Source organism: Crocodylus siamensis, chromosome 5, assembly GCF_052110815.1.
Source record: "Crocodylus siamensis isolate JL-2025a chromosome 5, ASM5211081v1, whole genome shotgun sequence".
NCBI lineage: Eukaryota > Metazoa > Chordata > Crocodylia > Crocodylidae > Crocodylus > Crocodylus siamensis.
Window position 1 is genome coordinate 97410491 of NC_143399.1, and position 17226 is coordinate 97427716.

At 41.0% G+C, this 17226-nt stretch overlaps 1 protein-coding gene across 1 annotated transcript in view; it reads right to left on the reverse strand.

The window, feature by feature from the left end:
• The window catches only part of LOC149864426 (unconventional myosin-X-like), a 136521-nt gene that overhangs the window by 22470 nt on the left and 96825 nt on the right, over window positions 1-17226 (reverse strand). Inside the window, exon 4 of the mRNA XM_090049904.1 lies at window positions 11647-11805. Within this exon, the coding sequence (XP_089906030.1) occupies window positions 11647-11805 (159 nt within the window). The remainder of the gene's footprint in view (window positions 1-11646; window positions 11806-17226) is intronic.

Consider the following 17226-nt stretch of genomic DNA (forward strand, 5'->3'; position numbering starts at 1 on the left):
GTTCCAGTGGCAAGGGTGGGGGCATGGCCAGAGGCCAGCCGTCATTGCCCCCTTAGGCGAGGGGGCAGGGAGAGAAGTTATTCCCCCTCCCTCCAGCATCTGGCCGAGGGGGCTGGGAGAGGGTTTACCCCACTGCTCGCCCTGCGCAGGTAGCAGTTGGCAGCAGCAGAGGTGGATACTGGCAGATCCCAGCTACAGTCCTCTGGGGAGAGAGAGAGAGAGAAATAAACACCCTCCCTGCCCCTTCTGCCTCAGGGGGCCATGTCAGCCAGCCTCTGGCTGCACCCCTGCCACTGCCACGGTCGTTTGACCCCAGTACTCTTTCCTGCCATGGCAGGGGGTCGGACTAGATGATCTACTCAGGTCCTTTCTGACCCTAGAAACTATTAAACTATAATGCAGTGAGGAGGAAGTGCCAGGTGGACCTTGGCTTGGGTTTGTGCCAGTGGGACAGGGAGCTGGCCACACCCCTGCTGCAGAGAAATGCCTGACAGGTGAGACAGGTTGAGGGAGGGGGGAAATAAACTGCTTCCCTGCCCTCTTCACCTTACGGGGGGCAGCATCTCCCCTGCCCCTACCCCAGCTGGGGAGCAGAGAAGTGGGGCCAGCCCTGCTCTCTGAAGCAGGCAGCACAGTCCCACCCAGGGCTGCAGAGCATGCTGGGGGACTCCGGTTTAACTTAAACCAGGACAGGGTCTGGGATAGAAGTTCCATAAACCAGTCTGAGCCAAATCAGTTAAGTCTGATACTACATTCAACCAGGTTTATCTCAACACATTTGGCCATTTGGAAGCTGGTTTATGTATGCTAAACTTCTGTTCTGTTACAGGTTTAAACTAGTTTCTGATCTCTTAAACCAGGCTGTGTGTAACCTCTGTCCCTACCCTAGATGACAAACCAAAAGCAACCTCTTGGCTATCAACCAGCTCCTCCTTTGCCAAGCACAGCTCAGCAACAAAAGCAAAATCAAACCCTATAACACTGTATTTTAATCCCATTTTAAAAATACAGAAACATTAAACTTCTTCCTACTAACAGAATTAGGAGAAGAAGAGAGGGAAATGTCTACATATTGTTGTTTGCGTGGGACTTAAGAGGCAACTCTCAGAGCCCTGGTAGCACTTTCCCAGTTAGACACTCACCCAGCCAAACATGCTCAATTTATGCTTGCCTAAGTTTCCCATGGTTTGAGTAGGTTCCCCTAACTTTTCCCTTTATTTCTTGCAACACTGCCAAAGACCACCAAAATCAGTACTGCTCCATTAGGATCCTCACCCTTCCCAGAGCTCTAATATTGTGGGGCTTCTGGACTTTCAAGTTAATTTCTTTATGGGCATGTGATCGCTAAAGCAAACAGACACACAGACTCAGTGAAAAGTCTAAAACCCAACAACTTTTTACTTTAACTAGTACAGTGGTTCTCAACCGGGATGTTGTGGAACCCTGGGGGTCAGCCTTTCAGAGGTGATACAGCACAGACACTACAACCACCACTGCTGCAGCAGGGTAAAACTGCCCCATTTGCCTCATGTGGGGTCAGACCAAGAAGACCTGTGACACAAGCACACTTGCTCCTGTCTGAATTAGTTATCTGATGCACCTAAAGCAGGCATAAGTGCCTGGACTTGCTGCAGCCCTTTCCAGTCCAATCCTGTATGGCAACCGACACCCTGAAATTACAGGACTGTAGTCATCTCCACACAACACTACAGGCAACTAAATTAGGGCTAATTAGCCAGCTTGCAGTGACCTGCTAAAGCAGCTAAACTGTTTTCAGTGCAGAAGGCAAACTGCATGGAGCCATGTACTATGTCTGAGGCTACCATTATCTTTCAGTAATTTTGCAGTCTACATATGGCTAGTCTCTCCTCCACCTACCCCCCTCCCTTCCTTGGGTGGCCTCACAGTTAAATGAGGATCCTACTGCTAAAAAAAGGAAGTCACCTGTTCCTCTCCTCTGTATAAAGTAAGTCCCTCCAAATTGCCCTATCCCCTTTTTAAAGCTGCCTGTGAGTACTGTTCTGATTTTCCATCCTCCAAACCCCAGCCTCCTGGGGGGAGGCTGAAGAAATCTGTTTGACTGTTGATGATCAGGGATCCTAGTCAGACATGCATTCAACATGTCACTGACAAGTCAGTGGCCATTCATTAAAATCACCCAAAGATCAGGACAGTTGTACTTCAGTAGATCCTCCAAATGGCTACGGCATCCACAAAGAAAAAAGTTTATTACAGATCCAGAGTCTGAGCAGTAGCAAACAAGAGCAGACTGTAAGAAGTGCCCTGAAGTAACTCAGAGGGCCCTGAGGTAACTCAGCATGAGGAACCCAGACACAGAAAAGAGGAAGAGGAAAAAAGAGCAACTACAAAAAAAAGAAACAATGTAAGGAAGTGTTGGTGAACCCAAATACCCCATGACATGGCAGTCAGCGCTGTTATTTACACAGGAAATCCTAAGAAAAAACCTGGCTGCATTAATGTCAAGAGGTTTTCCCATCAGTATAAGGAATCTAAGTCCTACTATATCCATAAGCTATCCTTTCTGCTGCTCAGTCATATATATTTTCATAGCCAGTGAGAGATGGCTTGTCTCTATCTGTCCCTCTTAGTATATACCAGGGGACTGAGTCAGTACACTGGCCTGCCCCATATACATACCTATTGTTTGGAGTGAAATCTGCCTTAATTTCTGCTATAGAAAAGACGTATTCTTTAGTCATCTTTTAAACAAGCAGTTTGATCTTTCAAAATAAGCTTGGCTTTCCTCACTATGAACATGTGTGAGTCTGTAATATTCTTGAAGTGCAGGATGTGAAGGCATTCAATTTTTCAGGCTTAGAAAGTATTAAGAATACTAGCACAAGCACGATGTGCTGGAGTAAATTTCTCTGCCCTCATACATGCCACCTGGCTTAACACCAATCCATTTCTCTGTGTTTTTTTTATTTTAGAAAATAAATTGTTTAAACATGGTCCTGCGTAATTTCCTAACAAAGGCCCCAAGAGAGCCAATCCTAGTACCCACTTGTACTCAATGGATAGAGCCATTTTCCATGTTCCTCCTGGTTCATTAATGTTTTGGTGCTTGTATGAAAAAGTATCTTTGTGTGTTGTAATATCAAAGCATGCAAAAGAATAACTAAATTAAAAAAAATCCCAAACCAGTCTAATTATGGTCCAAATCAGTTCCATATTGAAATCCAGTCTGTCATATAAGGCGGCAAACACCTGACTACTAGTACTGACCTATTTTGTAAGAAAACTGTATGTAGACACCTGGACTAAGGGAAAATGTATGAACAACACTAACAGCCAAGCTCTACTTTTACGTGGAAGCATTGGCCTCCAGTTGCTTCTAGAAGAAATATGAATGAGCATCAGAGGGGAAAAAATCTGAGACTAATTGAAAGATCATACTGTTAATATCCTTTTTTTTAAAAAAGGGGCAAACTAAGAACTGCTGTCCCATTTATGCAGATGAACAGCAGCTATATAAGACTTAAATTATGCTCAGGTTATCAAGTCAACTGCATTATGTTTGGCTTACATTTAAAACCTGTCACCTCACTCCCATACACATGGTGGGAACAGACACTGCAAAAGCTTTGGAGTTTAAATCTTATCCACTGGAAGTCAAGACAGTTATCTCAAAGTTCCCTTGCAATTCTGAGACACTAGTATCACAGATTTGCTTGACTTTTAACTATCATGCTTTAATGACAATGGGTCTCTATAGCTGCCTGCCCATGTAAGCAAGGTTGAGTTCCAACTCAAAAATCCTCACTCCAACTTTGAGGTTTTCATTCTACATCATTCACAAGACAAACTCTTCCAGTTTAGTTGGTAGAATAAGCTCTGTGGGTACAATTTACAGAACCATTCAGGGCATGCTGCACATAGATGATACTGGTATCTATTGCTGGCATCAAGAACAACATAACCCTCAATAGCTCAATAAATGCAAACCATATCCAGCACCCTGAGCACATACTAGCATGCCATGTCGTGATCAAGCTACTGCAGGAACACTGATACCAGCACACCGGCTAAATCCTTGACAAGTAAATTTGGACACATCTACTAAAGCTGCAAATCATGCTTTGCAAGCCTACCATCAGACTCTGGAAAGCCCAAATCCCTTCAATGAACTCTTGAAAATTTCACTTCCTAGTAATATAGCTTTGACATAAGTGACTAATTCCTGAGTATATATTTTGGAAAGTAAAACAATTCCTACTATAGCTATATAACTGTTAGAATTGATCAGCATGAAGCAAACGAAACAATAGGAAACACTATGCCATTAAATCATACAGATAAACGATTCAGGGTTAGAAAAACAGTTTCCAGATTTGTTCTTGGTGTGAAGTTGCTTGTAATAATCCGCAAAAGAAGTACACGTTTCCCTCACCAACTGTGGTTTTGAGCATCAATGCTTAATATTCTATATACAATTTTGGCTACCACAGTATACAATTAAGTAACTACGGTTTTCCATGGCTGCATATCAGCCCTTCACCTGCCCTTTTTTATGTAAGCCTTTTGTCTTGCCAGCCACAGGAACTTTCAGGAACCTAACCCCAGCAGTTGGCAAGGGAAACCTGTATTTACATGTGCAAATAGCTTTAAGATACACAAAAAATTCAGAATATAACTGACATGTATATGGTGGGGAGGGGGAGAGACATTTAATAAAAAGGAATCTTCAGTGACGCTTTAGAAATTTCATTTCCACATACACACGGATGCGGATAAATAAACCAAACCTGTGTACTGATTTAATGTACCACTGCAGTGAAGTCAATCTAACAGTAGCACCATTTTTTAATATCACAGTATGCAGACATTACTTAAGAAAGTTAGAGAGTTATGAATGCAAGCAGGTAAACGTTTCCAAGGGAGGTATGAATCCAAAACTGAAGACATTTCCTAACAGTCCTAAAGTGGCCCTTTCCTATTGCTATTCTAGCTGGGAAAAAAGACTGGGTTCAAAGATCAAAGTAGACAAAATCATGGTACAGAACAAAAGAAATCATAACTTCTACCAACCCATTATCCCGCCTTGTTAACCAGGTACTGTATGGGAGACGAACAGAACTTTTCTTATACACCAGCTTGGGTCAACGGGCTTGGAAATCACATATTTTTTTTTTTTTTCGTTTTTGTAGTAGTTTTTGCACCTCAGGTCTCTATTGGCAAGATAAGGATAACAGCATTCCCTCTTCACAGATCTGTCGTGATAATTAATATATTCTTGTTTATGAAATGTCAGATGCAATGGGGACGGAATACATTTGAGAGAGACAGATGCAGCCAGGGTCATGACCTACAAAGAGTAAAACATGTTGCAAACTAAAGCAAGATAGGTAGTCTCCTGTTTTCCAAGTGGAAAAAAGTTATTCACTTGTCAGAATATTTTGGGCAGTTCCCATTTTGATTCTAGCCTACACTGAAAGTAGCATGCAATTGCTAACATCTTATATCAAGCCTCCACGGAGCAGTAAAATAAATGTTCATCTCCTGCAGAAAGGAGAATAGGTTAGATGAATATTTTTATACCAAGCCTGGTAAACGTCTACTGGGCAGTCTCACAGAATTTAACTTCCTTTACCTGTAGCCAAGAAGTGTTAATAAATCCTTATGAAAACATTCTTATGTTTGATAACAAAAACCAACAATTTTTTACTGCTAGTCTGATTCTCAAAAATAAAATCATATACTAATATACATTAACAAAGGCTAAATAAAAAAGAACTACCAGTAATGAGTCTTTGGAAAACAACTGTTATCCACACAATTCAATTGCCATTAGAAACTGTGATAAACTAAAAGAAAGACCACTAGAATTCTATTTAAATTTTTTTTTATTTAAATTCTATTTAAATCTGTGGACAATGATCTACACAGTGGCTTTTTTTAAAAAAATGTTCTAATCTTGCCCAGTAGTAAAAAAATGGAAGGAGTAACTAATGTTCTGTGACAGTTCTCTTTGAACTATATTTTCAAAATGCTGCACAGCACGTGAGTAGACAATGCCAATTAATTGGGGAAATAGATTTGTTTGGACATATTTCATGGACTGTTTTAACAGCTTATCTTGCTGGGATCCTTTGACCCTAGCTGACTTCCAACCTTAATGTCTATGAAATCTATGAAACTGCCCTGTTACCATTTTGTGTAGACCTGAACAACTGGCAAAGACACTTGTTCACTTTACCCCATTGAGTGATGCTACAGCAAGTGCTGAATTACAAGCCATCCAATTCTTTTGTCAACAACTCTCAACCTTAGCATCTGATGAAGTAAGCTTCTGCTAATGAAAGCTAGTAAGTCTCTAACATACAAGGCCCAAATGTAGCCATGGAATAGACAGCAATTCCCTTAATGACTATTTGATGCCATTTGATTCTCACCATGGAGAGTGACTGCTAAATTGGGAATATGCCAGAATGCTGAGTGCCAATGGAGAACTACTGGCTTGGAAGGAATGTTTCATTCTGCAAATAAAGTGGACAATAAAGGGGTTTGACAGGCTTTACACTAAAGAATTAATTTAATTCTAGGAATCTGGAGAGGAACTAAGGACATGGCCGACTCATGCCTAAAGAAGGCACACCTACTGTAAAAGTCTGACAGAGGTGCTGATTCAACTGATGCTGACACAAAAGAGTGTTTCTGACTTCAAAAGAATTTTACCCCCAAATTAACCAGCTTGCAACCTTCCTCTGGAATGACATCAATTTTAGTGGAACTTGGGCAAACAGCTGGACTGACAGCATGAGTCGCTGTTCAGGACTAAGTATAATGAAACAAAAATTGCTATACTGGGCAAAACCAAAGGGTCACCTAACTCAGTGCACTGTCCCAGACAGTTGTTAAGTAGGCAATGTATTAGAGGAATAGCATATGAAATGGGGCCTAGGTAGAGCAATCCTTCCCCTTTCATACATTCCCAACCAACAGCAGCTGGTTACCACTCTAATTGTTATGTTTAAGAGCCTTTGAGATACCTGTCTTCTGTAGATGTACCCAGTCCCTTCTTAAGACCAGCTATGGTGTTTCTGGTTGACATAAAGAGTTAAATCTGATTATATCTGTTTTTCCTTAGAAGCACATAAGTATTCCTGGGTCACACCAAAGTCTCTGAGATGTTCACAGATAGTGCAAACAATCAAGCAGCGGCCAGATTCATATTTTAAAATTAGAGATGACTTTGCCATCTTATCCAAAATTATCTCACACTGGCTTTGTGGCATATTTCATGCCTCTGTCTCTCCCCAAAAACTCTGCTCTGTGACAATTTGGTTAACATGGGCCTTGCAGAGGCTAGACATCCCATCTCTTTAGGTAATCTGAGTTGGGATACATTCCTGAGGGAGTGGGAAAACCTGCTCCCTCTAAGCCTACGTGACTGGCATTACATACCTGGGTGATGGGCTTACACCCCCTATTGTTCTAAGCAATGCCAACCTGACTGGGAGAGAACTAGAGACCCTGCCAGTCTACCCAGAAACCAGTGATACATTTCAAAGCGGTTGGCTGGCAGCCAACACGTGCTACCCCCCATTGGACCAGGTACATGAGGTCATGAGGGCTATATAAGTTAAGGACTGCCTAGGAGGAGGGGGCAGCAGCCGTGATGAAAAAACTCAGAGAGAGAAGCTGGACAATCTGAAGCTTGCTGTCTCTCAAAACTCATGATCAATGAACTGCCTGCCTCCAGAGGGAGTCTCCACCTGCCTCTGGATGATCCCCGTGAGTAAGCTACCTGAGATCTAACTAGATACATAGCTTGCAGTAAATCAGATGCATGATCAAAGGCTACCCAGCCACCCTGTTTGCTCTATGGGATTGCTCTGATATTGCTCTACTCTGTAGCCTATTCCAAGCCTACTCCTTGGAACCAATAAAGTTCTCATTTGTACCTAGTATGGGAGACTTATTGGGAGTGGGTCTAGATCATACCTTGGGGTCCCCTTGGTTCAGCTGACTAAGGGAAACCACTATTTGTGCTTCAGACTGAGGGAAGCACCCTAAGTTCTTGAAGTGGGTCGAGTACCCTCAAAGACTACTAGGCCTGTGTTTCCTAGGGGGCACAGTGCCAGGATCAGGCCAGACCCTGGGTGCTGGCAGTGGAACCCCCAGGCTAGCGGGTATGCTCCAGGAAGGCAGTCGACCAGATGTGAAGCACCCCCAGGGATGCACTCAGAGCCTGGAAGGTGGTCAGGTGCAGTGAGGTGGATGGCTCAGCACAGAAGCACCCCCTACTGGCCCACCACAGGCTTCTTCATCAAAAGGGAAATAAGTAAAGGGGGAAAAAGGGTGAAGGCTAGAGAAAGTTATGAAAACAGAGCTTCTAATCACCAGTTCCATCTGAGGTGTACCTAGTTGGTGCAGTGCTATGCATCCAAGTCCTCGGTACTAAACATTTATGGCTGCTTCCAGACATTAAAAAGAAACAAAAAACCAAACAAAACGAAACTCTACTTTAAACTTGCTATGCCCAACCACTAAACACCACTGAACTGGCTAACATTTCTACTTTTGGAACTGAACATTTTACTGAAGCAGAAATTGTATCCTTCAGCTGCCTATTTTATCATCATGTACACAATGCTGGCTTACTCTTAAGAGTGACCATTTTGCCAGGATGTCACATTCTCAAACATAGGCACCTTAATGTAATGGATGTCCTGTTTAGCATTTGGTTGCTGACACTAGCATTTTTTAAGCCATCTACATGCTGAACATTGTTAGCAACCTCAGAATACCAACTGCAAAGTCAGACAGGTTCCTTGTCTTCAAATACAACCCATCTAATAGGCCAGCATGCCCCTGTATGAAAGGAAAGATAATAAAAGCACATGCTTTGTACTGGCCTTCACGGCTGGAGATACTGGCTGTGGCAAGACAAGTTGTTGAGGATCCTGATAAGCTTTGGCATCCATAGCACATATCTTTATGATAATCAGGACATAGTGGAAAGTTTAGGGGAAAGATGCAATTACACCAAACAAAAGGATCTAAAAGGTGTAAACAGCTGAAGTAAAATGCAAATTGAACTATTACATAAATCTTCAGATGTTTACACATGTCTTCTCTCCAGGAATAAGAGCAATACAAGAAGGATGAACATTCTGGCTATATGGACTATCAATGGAAAATGACTATGTTTAAAATGTCTTCAGTGGAAAGCAACAATTTTTTCCTTACTAAGTTATATTATGCGCTTGTATTCTCCTCTGCAATTTCATGGATGATCTAGGCAATCTTTTCCATAAAGACTGTACTGGATTTTATTTCTTATTGTAGCACTCTGGTATATCAATATGAATATTCTAATAGGGAAATACACTGCACTCTATTAATAAAGAATAAAAAGCTACTTCCTAAACTCAGGTGAGCCAGAAAAATTGTTTCCACTGCCGCCCTCTTCCCGCCTTCTTTAAAAAACAAACAAACCACAGTTGAATATATTTCTAGTACCTAAAACTTCTATGCCAGATTTTTCAAAGTTTTAGCCATTTCATTTTACTGGATGACCATACAAAAGGTACATTTTTCCAGAAGACAAAAAAGTAAGATTTTCAGTAACATCACAACCTAAGGACCACATACAAAAGCAGCTTTAGTTTTCAGTTAGGTTCAAAGGGAGAATTATCATGAAACTCATTCTCTCAGCTGTATATTTGACAAATGTAAAATTGAATCTAATCCAAAAGAATTTTCCCTTAATAACATTTTTGGCTTTATCCCATCAACCCATCTCTGAACTGTCTTCAGTGGTTAAACAGCTCTAGACAGTATTCACTTTATAAATTGTCCTCATTATACCATGGCTGTGACTAACACCTATGCAAAAAAGTTTCAAGCAGGCTCCTTCTACTTTTTTCTGTGCCTCTACCCCAGGACCCTTTCCTACCACCACACTACCTCTTCACTACAAGAGTAGACTAGCCACAGTAGAGAAGGGGGGAAGCAATGCTTTTTCATACCTGAACTATTTCATGAGATCTGTTTCTATAAAATGAAACAGTAAAATCCGGAACAAGGAGCAGCATCAGCAAATGAAAGATGCTGTATCACCAGTAATAGTGCAGAAATCTGTGCAGGAATTTATACTGCAGTCCCCCTCCCTCACGTTCAGTATTCCAGGATCTAGCAAAACGCAGGCAGATAAACCAACTGGAGCATCTCTAGTCACACAGGCATAGGTCTCGAGTCTTAACAACAGCGTTGTACCCTTTAACAGGAAAGAAAGGTTGCAATTTAGACTAAACCTGTCTACTGATGGAGAATTTTTCTAGACAACATTATTGATTTATTTGTTGTACCTAGTTCTATGTATACATCCAGTATAAAACTGAAATGCTGCCTTAATTTCTTTTATTTACTCTAAATGCATAGAGCTATTCATGCAGACTAACTTTCTTCTATAGATTCTTAAAAAAAAATAAAATAAAATGGTTCATTAGCTGTTTCTACACTTGGGGGGGCATGGAAACAACTACAAGGAAGGTCTTACAAACAGTAGTAGAAAATCCTCAAAATTTAAGATTCTCAACAGAGTGATGTAGTAAGGAACAAATGCAGATTGGTGTCCTTTCCTGCTTCATGACTAATGCTAGAATCCTAAAAGAGGCAGTTTTTACTTTGTTTTTAATAATACGTTTACATATAATCAAATAGGATTAATTTAATAAACGAAACTTAACAGAAAATAACAATATGCTGGCTATTCTAGCAAACTGGGGAAGTTTAAGCCAAAGTATTAAAATGTCAACTTCCTTCTATTACACTATATTAAAAATGAAAATGAAGTATAAACAAAAAGCCTAGAGAAGCGAATACTGTTTTCTATAAACTGCTCACAAGGACACAAGATTGGTTTAGACATCTGTGATGAAAAGTGAAATTATTTAAATACCAGAAAAATTATTAGCCATAAATCTGCAATCCAAAGTTAAGAAAAATTAAATCTTATGTAGACTAATGACCTCATCTCAGAGGTGCTGAACAAAGGGGTTGTTTCCAAAATGTGAGCTCTTGACTCTATCCAAAAATTCTTGGAAATGCATTCTTAATCTGTGAATCATAACTACCCATTCCCAGGCAGACAAATGGGGATGGCTCCAGCGATACCTAGCCAGCTGGAACTCCCCCCCGCCCATAACTGAAGTCTCAATACACAAGAAAGACTGCCATATTGTTTCCTTGATGACAAATATTTGAATGACTCCCATAGTAAATTAGGAAAAAAACTGCACCATTGCTCACATTCCATCATAACAAGTAATAAAAAAAGCAACACTTTAAAAATCAGTATCCTGCCTGATCCATGAGAACACTGAAAAATTCACTGTACTTTTCACATCTGTTTGTGAACTCCCTGGGGATTCTTAGAGACAAAATTCCCCTCCATGTGTTGCTGGTGGAAAGGCTTCTGGACATGGATGTTGAAATACACTGCTTGTTATATAAAATATGGAAGCACTGTGTGATTTTTTTTGAGGTAGGAGGTACTAAATGAGTGACAAATATTGTTGCTTGTCAAAAAAAAAATCATCCACATCACAAGATTTCTTTTATGTAAAGTTCCTTTTAAAACAAACACACACACACACACACACACACACACACACTCACGTAGATTTTATCTTGCTGATAGCGCTGGAATAAGTTGTGCATGATGGAGCCCTCATGGAGGTCGACCAACGCAGCCATGTCTTCCACAGTCTCCACACTTGCTTGATGCATAACTGTAACTTTTTGGTGTGTGATTGTACTCTGTTTGTAAGTGAATACCTGAAGAGGGAAATGACAGCATGTTAAAGGTTGCATTGCTGCACAAGAAATCAAGCTAGTAAAGCAAACAGAGAAATGAAATACATTCATGTGAGGATGGGAACCTCAGTGTCATTTATGTTTTGCTTTATGGCATACATCAAAGGTATCAAACTCATTTGGCCACTAGGGCAGATCTGGAATGCAGGGGCCCTTGTGGGCTGGATCCAGACCCACCTCCACTGAAATGGCAAGCAGCAGTGTCAGCTCAGGGAGCCATGGGGGATTACACAGGCCACTAATGCCAAAACAAGTCCCCAGCTGGGTTCCACATCCCAGAATTCAGTAGCAGGACGAATGTATTGGCTCTGGGAGCCACGGGGTTTAGCACTGACACTACTGCTTCACACCCAAATTCACAGCCCCTCCAGGAGCCATCTGGGCAAGATGCTTGCCATCCCTGACTTATAACATGCATAAGTTATATGCACCTATCCTATGTAGGCCTGCCCTATAATAACTTTCACTTTCTACAAACTTCTTCATGGTGGCCTATGAACAATAGTATCAATTATGTAACATGCTACAGGTAACATCTCTTGTCAACCTCTGTTTTAATTGTCTAAAGTCCCTCATCAGTAACAAGTCGCTTTCAAGCCCGTGACATAACTGGTCAGAGACCTGTAGTTCACTGCACATTGCACTATTTAGCAATGACTTTCCCCCCCCATGTAAATGGAATCCTGAAGTCAGTCTATTTACTTCAAGTAAAATACCCTGGAAAGAAAAAGATGCCATATCTTTTATTAGACCAACTGAGGAGTTGAAAAGAAGTTCTTAGCAAGCTTTTGGGCGTAATCGCCCTTACCAGGCATAGGGAGTCTCTGCTGGTCTCTGCAACCAAAAACCCTGAAAAGGAAGAGTCTTTTAGAGGATACTTCAGTTTAGAGAAATAAAAAGCCTGTTGATTCAACCCTGCCTATCAGAGCAAGTACTTATGGGCTTGGTCCAACCCTCACTGATGTCTTTAAAAGGTATTTAAGAGAAAAAGATGAAATAACTCCTGGATTAAACAGCCCATGCTACCAGAAACTTTTTGAGAACTCATCTAGGACAGATGAAAATTTACTGTACAAAATAGAATCAGAGTGCTGATGCCCAAGGTGAATGCATGCATCCTATACAGCTGCCCCAAAATTTCTGCAGAAGCAGCTTAAATGTGTAATCAGTTAAATGGACTGTCCTGCATTCCTATGGCAAAATCATTTGCAATTATTAGACAACTGCCTCATAATTCAGCTTCCTGATTCTCTGTTAATTTAGATCCCCAGATCGTAACTGCTACAGAAAATATTTTTGTGGTTACAGAAGTTGCTATTTATTAGGGCTGTGAGAAGCTTTGGGTACTGATTAAATTTGGAGGACAGTCAGCCCGATTCAGTGGCCAAATCTCCAAACTGAATCGGGAGACCAATAAAAAGGTCTGAATCAATTCAAAGCTCTCCAAATTGATTCGGAGAGCTCTGGAGACTTGCCACTGCTGGGAACTGGACTCAGACTCCATGCTGTAAGTGGGGGGGGGCGGGGCTGGAGGGGACCATGGGCCTTATCCCCTGCCTGCTCCCCCAGTCCTTCTGAGCGTCCCCCAACCCCAACCTGCTCTCCCAGCCCAGTCAATGACTGCTCCGCCCAGCCCCAGTGTCTAGGCTCTTAAAAAAAAAAAAAAAAAGCAGCCCCACACTCCCAGGCAGTGGGGGGCAGCCATCCCTGCTGCCTCCCACTGCATGGGAGGTTCTGCCACAAGCCCCAACAGTCACTGCAGCAGCCGGTGAGTGCAGGGCTTTTTATTTTTGTATTGTTTTTTTTAAGTGCCGAGACGCTGGGGCTGGGCAGGGCAGTATTTGAAGGGGCTGGGAGAGCGGGTGGGGGATGGGAGCTCATGGCAGAGCCCCCCCACAGCACAGGGCAGTGGGGATTGGCTCCTGCCTGGCAGGAGCTGGTGGACGTGAGGCATTTTTGGTTTTTTTTTTCTTTTTTTAAAGTGCCAGGACATGGGCTGGGCAGAGCATGCGGGGAATGGGGCTTGTTTGATTTGGAGATTCAGCCAATTTGGAAGTGGCTGAATCTCCAGCTCAGATATGGCTGAATTGATTTGGTACAGTGATCTGAATCATCAAGTAGAATCACTGTCTCCCAAATCATCTGAATCTGAAGTGAATACTAACCACTTTGCACAGGCCCAGTATACAATACTCGCATTTAAAAGGGGTAAAAGTAAAGATTTTAATAATGTAGAACACAAAAGATTTTCCAAAAAGCTTCTGAAATAATATTTACAAGGATTTCTTTTTATTTAAGGATTGTGATAACTGGCAAACTGTTTGTGAACATTTCAGACTTGCCTATGGTAGCTATGTATTGCATGTTATTATAGAACAGAACAGTATAGGCTGAAATGTCAAATCTTCTCAGAAAAAGAAAAACCAATAAACCATGCATGTCCAGAGAAAAACATAGAGCATGCTTCTTGGAATGAGAAGCTGCATAGGCTGATCCCATTTCAACATTACTGGATGGCCACACAGTGGGAATAAAAATGCCTATCTTGGGAAAATTTAATAAAGCAAGCAAAAATCATGTCAATGCTGCAACAGAGGAAGGAATAAACAGGTTGCATTAAGAAACACTAGTCATGCTCATTATCAAGCCTTCCATATAAGGAAAACTGTTTAGTGAACTTGGTCCAAGAAGCCAGTTAAATCCATCTTGAACAGAATGCAGATGTGTGGCAAGGGTCGTCACAAAAGCCACTAGCTATTATTCATACTGGAACCAACAGTGAAGAAGAATTCTTTATAACTTTAACAAGCAGCAGACTTTCCAAGTCTCTGCACCAGAGGCATACTGACAAAGAACCAGGCAGGTCCAGAAGGCAAAGAGATAATAAAGGACAATGAAGCTCCAAGCAGTGTCACAGAGGGACTATTTTTGAATGAAAAGCCACAATGAAAAAGTATTTGACCAAGACACTAAAGATAGCTGAGCGGAAGAAAGGGAAGGAGGTTAATAGATGGGTAATACATATTGAAACGCCAAGTGGCAGTGGCTGGGAGAAAACTGGGTATTTAAACCATGAAGTGGGTGAGCTAGGCTACAAAACACTAAAAGCTACAAAACCTTTGTCTGAAAGCCATATTAAAAAATTACCAAAACTATTCCACAAAAACAAACCAGGTCTGGAAATGGAGTAAATCACATATCAAATCAATTAAAGTGTATATTCTCAAATGTAAGAAGCATAGTGTAAAGGAAAGGGTCTCCAGACTAGGTTAAAAGAAGAGGGTTTTTTTGTGGGGGAAGGAGTTGAGATGTGGGAGACTTTTAGGTCTAATCAAGAAAGTTAGGATAGGGGTTATGAGAAATGAAAAAACTGTAGGGAGGATAATCAGAGAGCAAAAAGATGAAATTATAACAGAGCATGTTCAGTTTAGAAAGGCTAGGAAGCTAAAACGCACCATCTGACTTCCTGTGAATATATGTCATATAGACAGAGCAGGGGAAAACTGACAAAATCATTCCTAACAGGAGTTTTAAGGGATTTTAAATTCCTTGATATTTTCTAGGAAGGCAGGCAGCTCACAAATACAAACAGAATGACCAATGATTTGTTAATTATGAGTGGGAGAGAGAGTGGGAGATTTTTTTAACGACTTAAGCAAACTTAAATCCCGAGTTTAAGGGACTGCTGATCTAATCAGGAGGCCAGCACATGAGATACTGTAGTCACAAGAAACTGTGGTCCTATAGTATTTGTGAAAAGGGGGAGAAGATAAGCAAGTGGGCATCTCAGCTTTAAAAGAACAAACGTCAGCAGAATGCATAACCTGGCGGCCTTTGTCCACCAAGCACTGTTAGTGGAGAGTTACGGAAAATAAATTTCCTTCCAACCTTCCTGTGTAAGACAACACTAAATGAGGATTCAGCAAAACTTCTTTCCTTTCAAGATATAAATATACCCAAAAGATCATTTAAAGTGTCCTCAACACTAAGGAAGATTATGAATGAAAGAAGAAAGGTTATGCAAAACAAAAAAAAGGAGCAGCCTCAAAGTCACTATGGAAGGAGGGCAGAAGTCAACCTGGAATACAATTAGAGTCCAGTCTTTAAAAGGAAGTGAAAATAGCAGATAAAAACAGATGCTTTGTAAATAAACAAAAATAAAACAGATCCCTCTAAAGTCATTAAAAGGATACCCAGTGGGTAAGGATAGCTGTACTTAAGAAACGCTTGTCAACTCCCCTGAATACATATAGGGCCATGATAAGGACACCAAAAATAAAACAAAAAAGGTCAGAAAGTAGTATTCCTCAAATACAGTCCAAGGGGGAACAAAGAGTGTCAAAGAAAAATAAATGAGTGCTCCAGGATTCTAAAGAAATTAAAGAAGGACACTCCTAAACTCCCCAGATACTACTAAATGGCTGAAAAAGAAACATACCTGAGTGGAAAATAATTGGAAAAGGGAAAGACTGGAATCTGGTAATTACAGGCTGGTAAGTGAGGCCTCTCAGAAATAAAACCCTGCTAAAGCAGATGAGAAGGGTAAATGGCAACATTCCAACAAGAAATTAATAGATGAATAGAAAGATGAGAAAGCAAAACAAAATAGGTGAGATTAAAGAAAGCAAGTATAATAATCTGTCCTTACCTCATAGAAGCTTACAAGAAAAGTAGGTACAAACACCCCAAAAACTCACCCCTGTCTGGCTTCCCCAGAAAATAATGTAGTTCTGCATGTGGAGGTAAAAATTATATCTGAATTTTGAAGGAACATATAGATAAGAAACACTGCAATGATCTTGAGGGATGAAAGCAAGCATCTCGCAAGGAATATATTTTTAAGTGTAATGTCATCAGCCAAGAAATAATCAAAAGGATATCTAGCAGTGATGTGCATGTGCTTTCAGTGAATGCACAAGGATATGCAGTAAGCCTGGATTTATTCACTGTACTAGAACAATTACCATATTCCCCTAGAAATTCCCTTGCAGAAACATAATTACTGCTATTATAGGGATGTTGTACCTATGCTATATTTAATTGAGGCTGAGAGATTTTGAAGATATTCTCTCTATTCTGGCTCAGTTCACACTGAAAAGCCTTGAGAAACCCTGTACAGAGATGAAAACAAAGGTAAGTGTTGCACAGAAGTGACATTCAGCTGGATAGCTTTCTTGTGAAAGGGCTGTGGTATATAGAGCTGTTGCTGAGACAAATTAATTTATGACAGGTACCTGAGAAGGGAAGCATCAAAATCAGGAGGTTGAGTTGATGGGTGTAATCAAAATGAAAAGAGTGGGAGAGAAGATCCCTAATTCTTTCTATTCCAAAATACTGCTGCATTAACAAAGCAGTACTGTACTCTGTTGCCTAAAAGCAGTT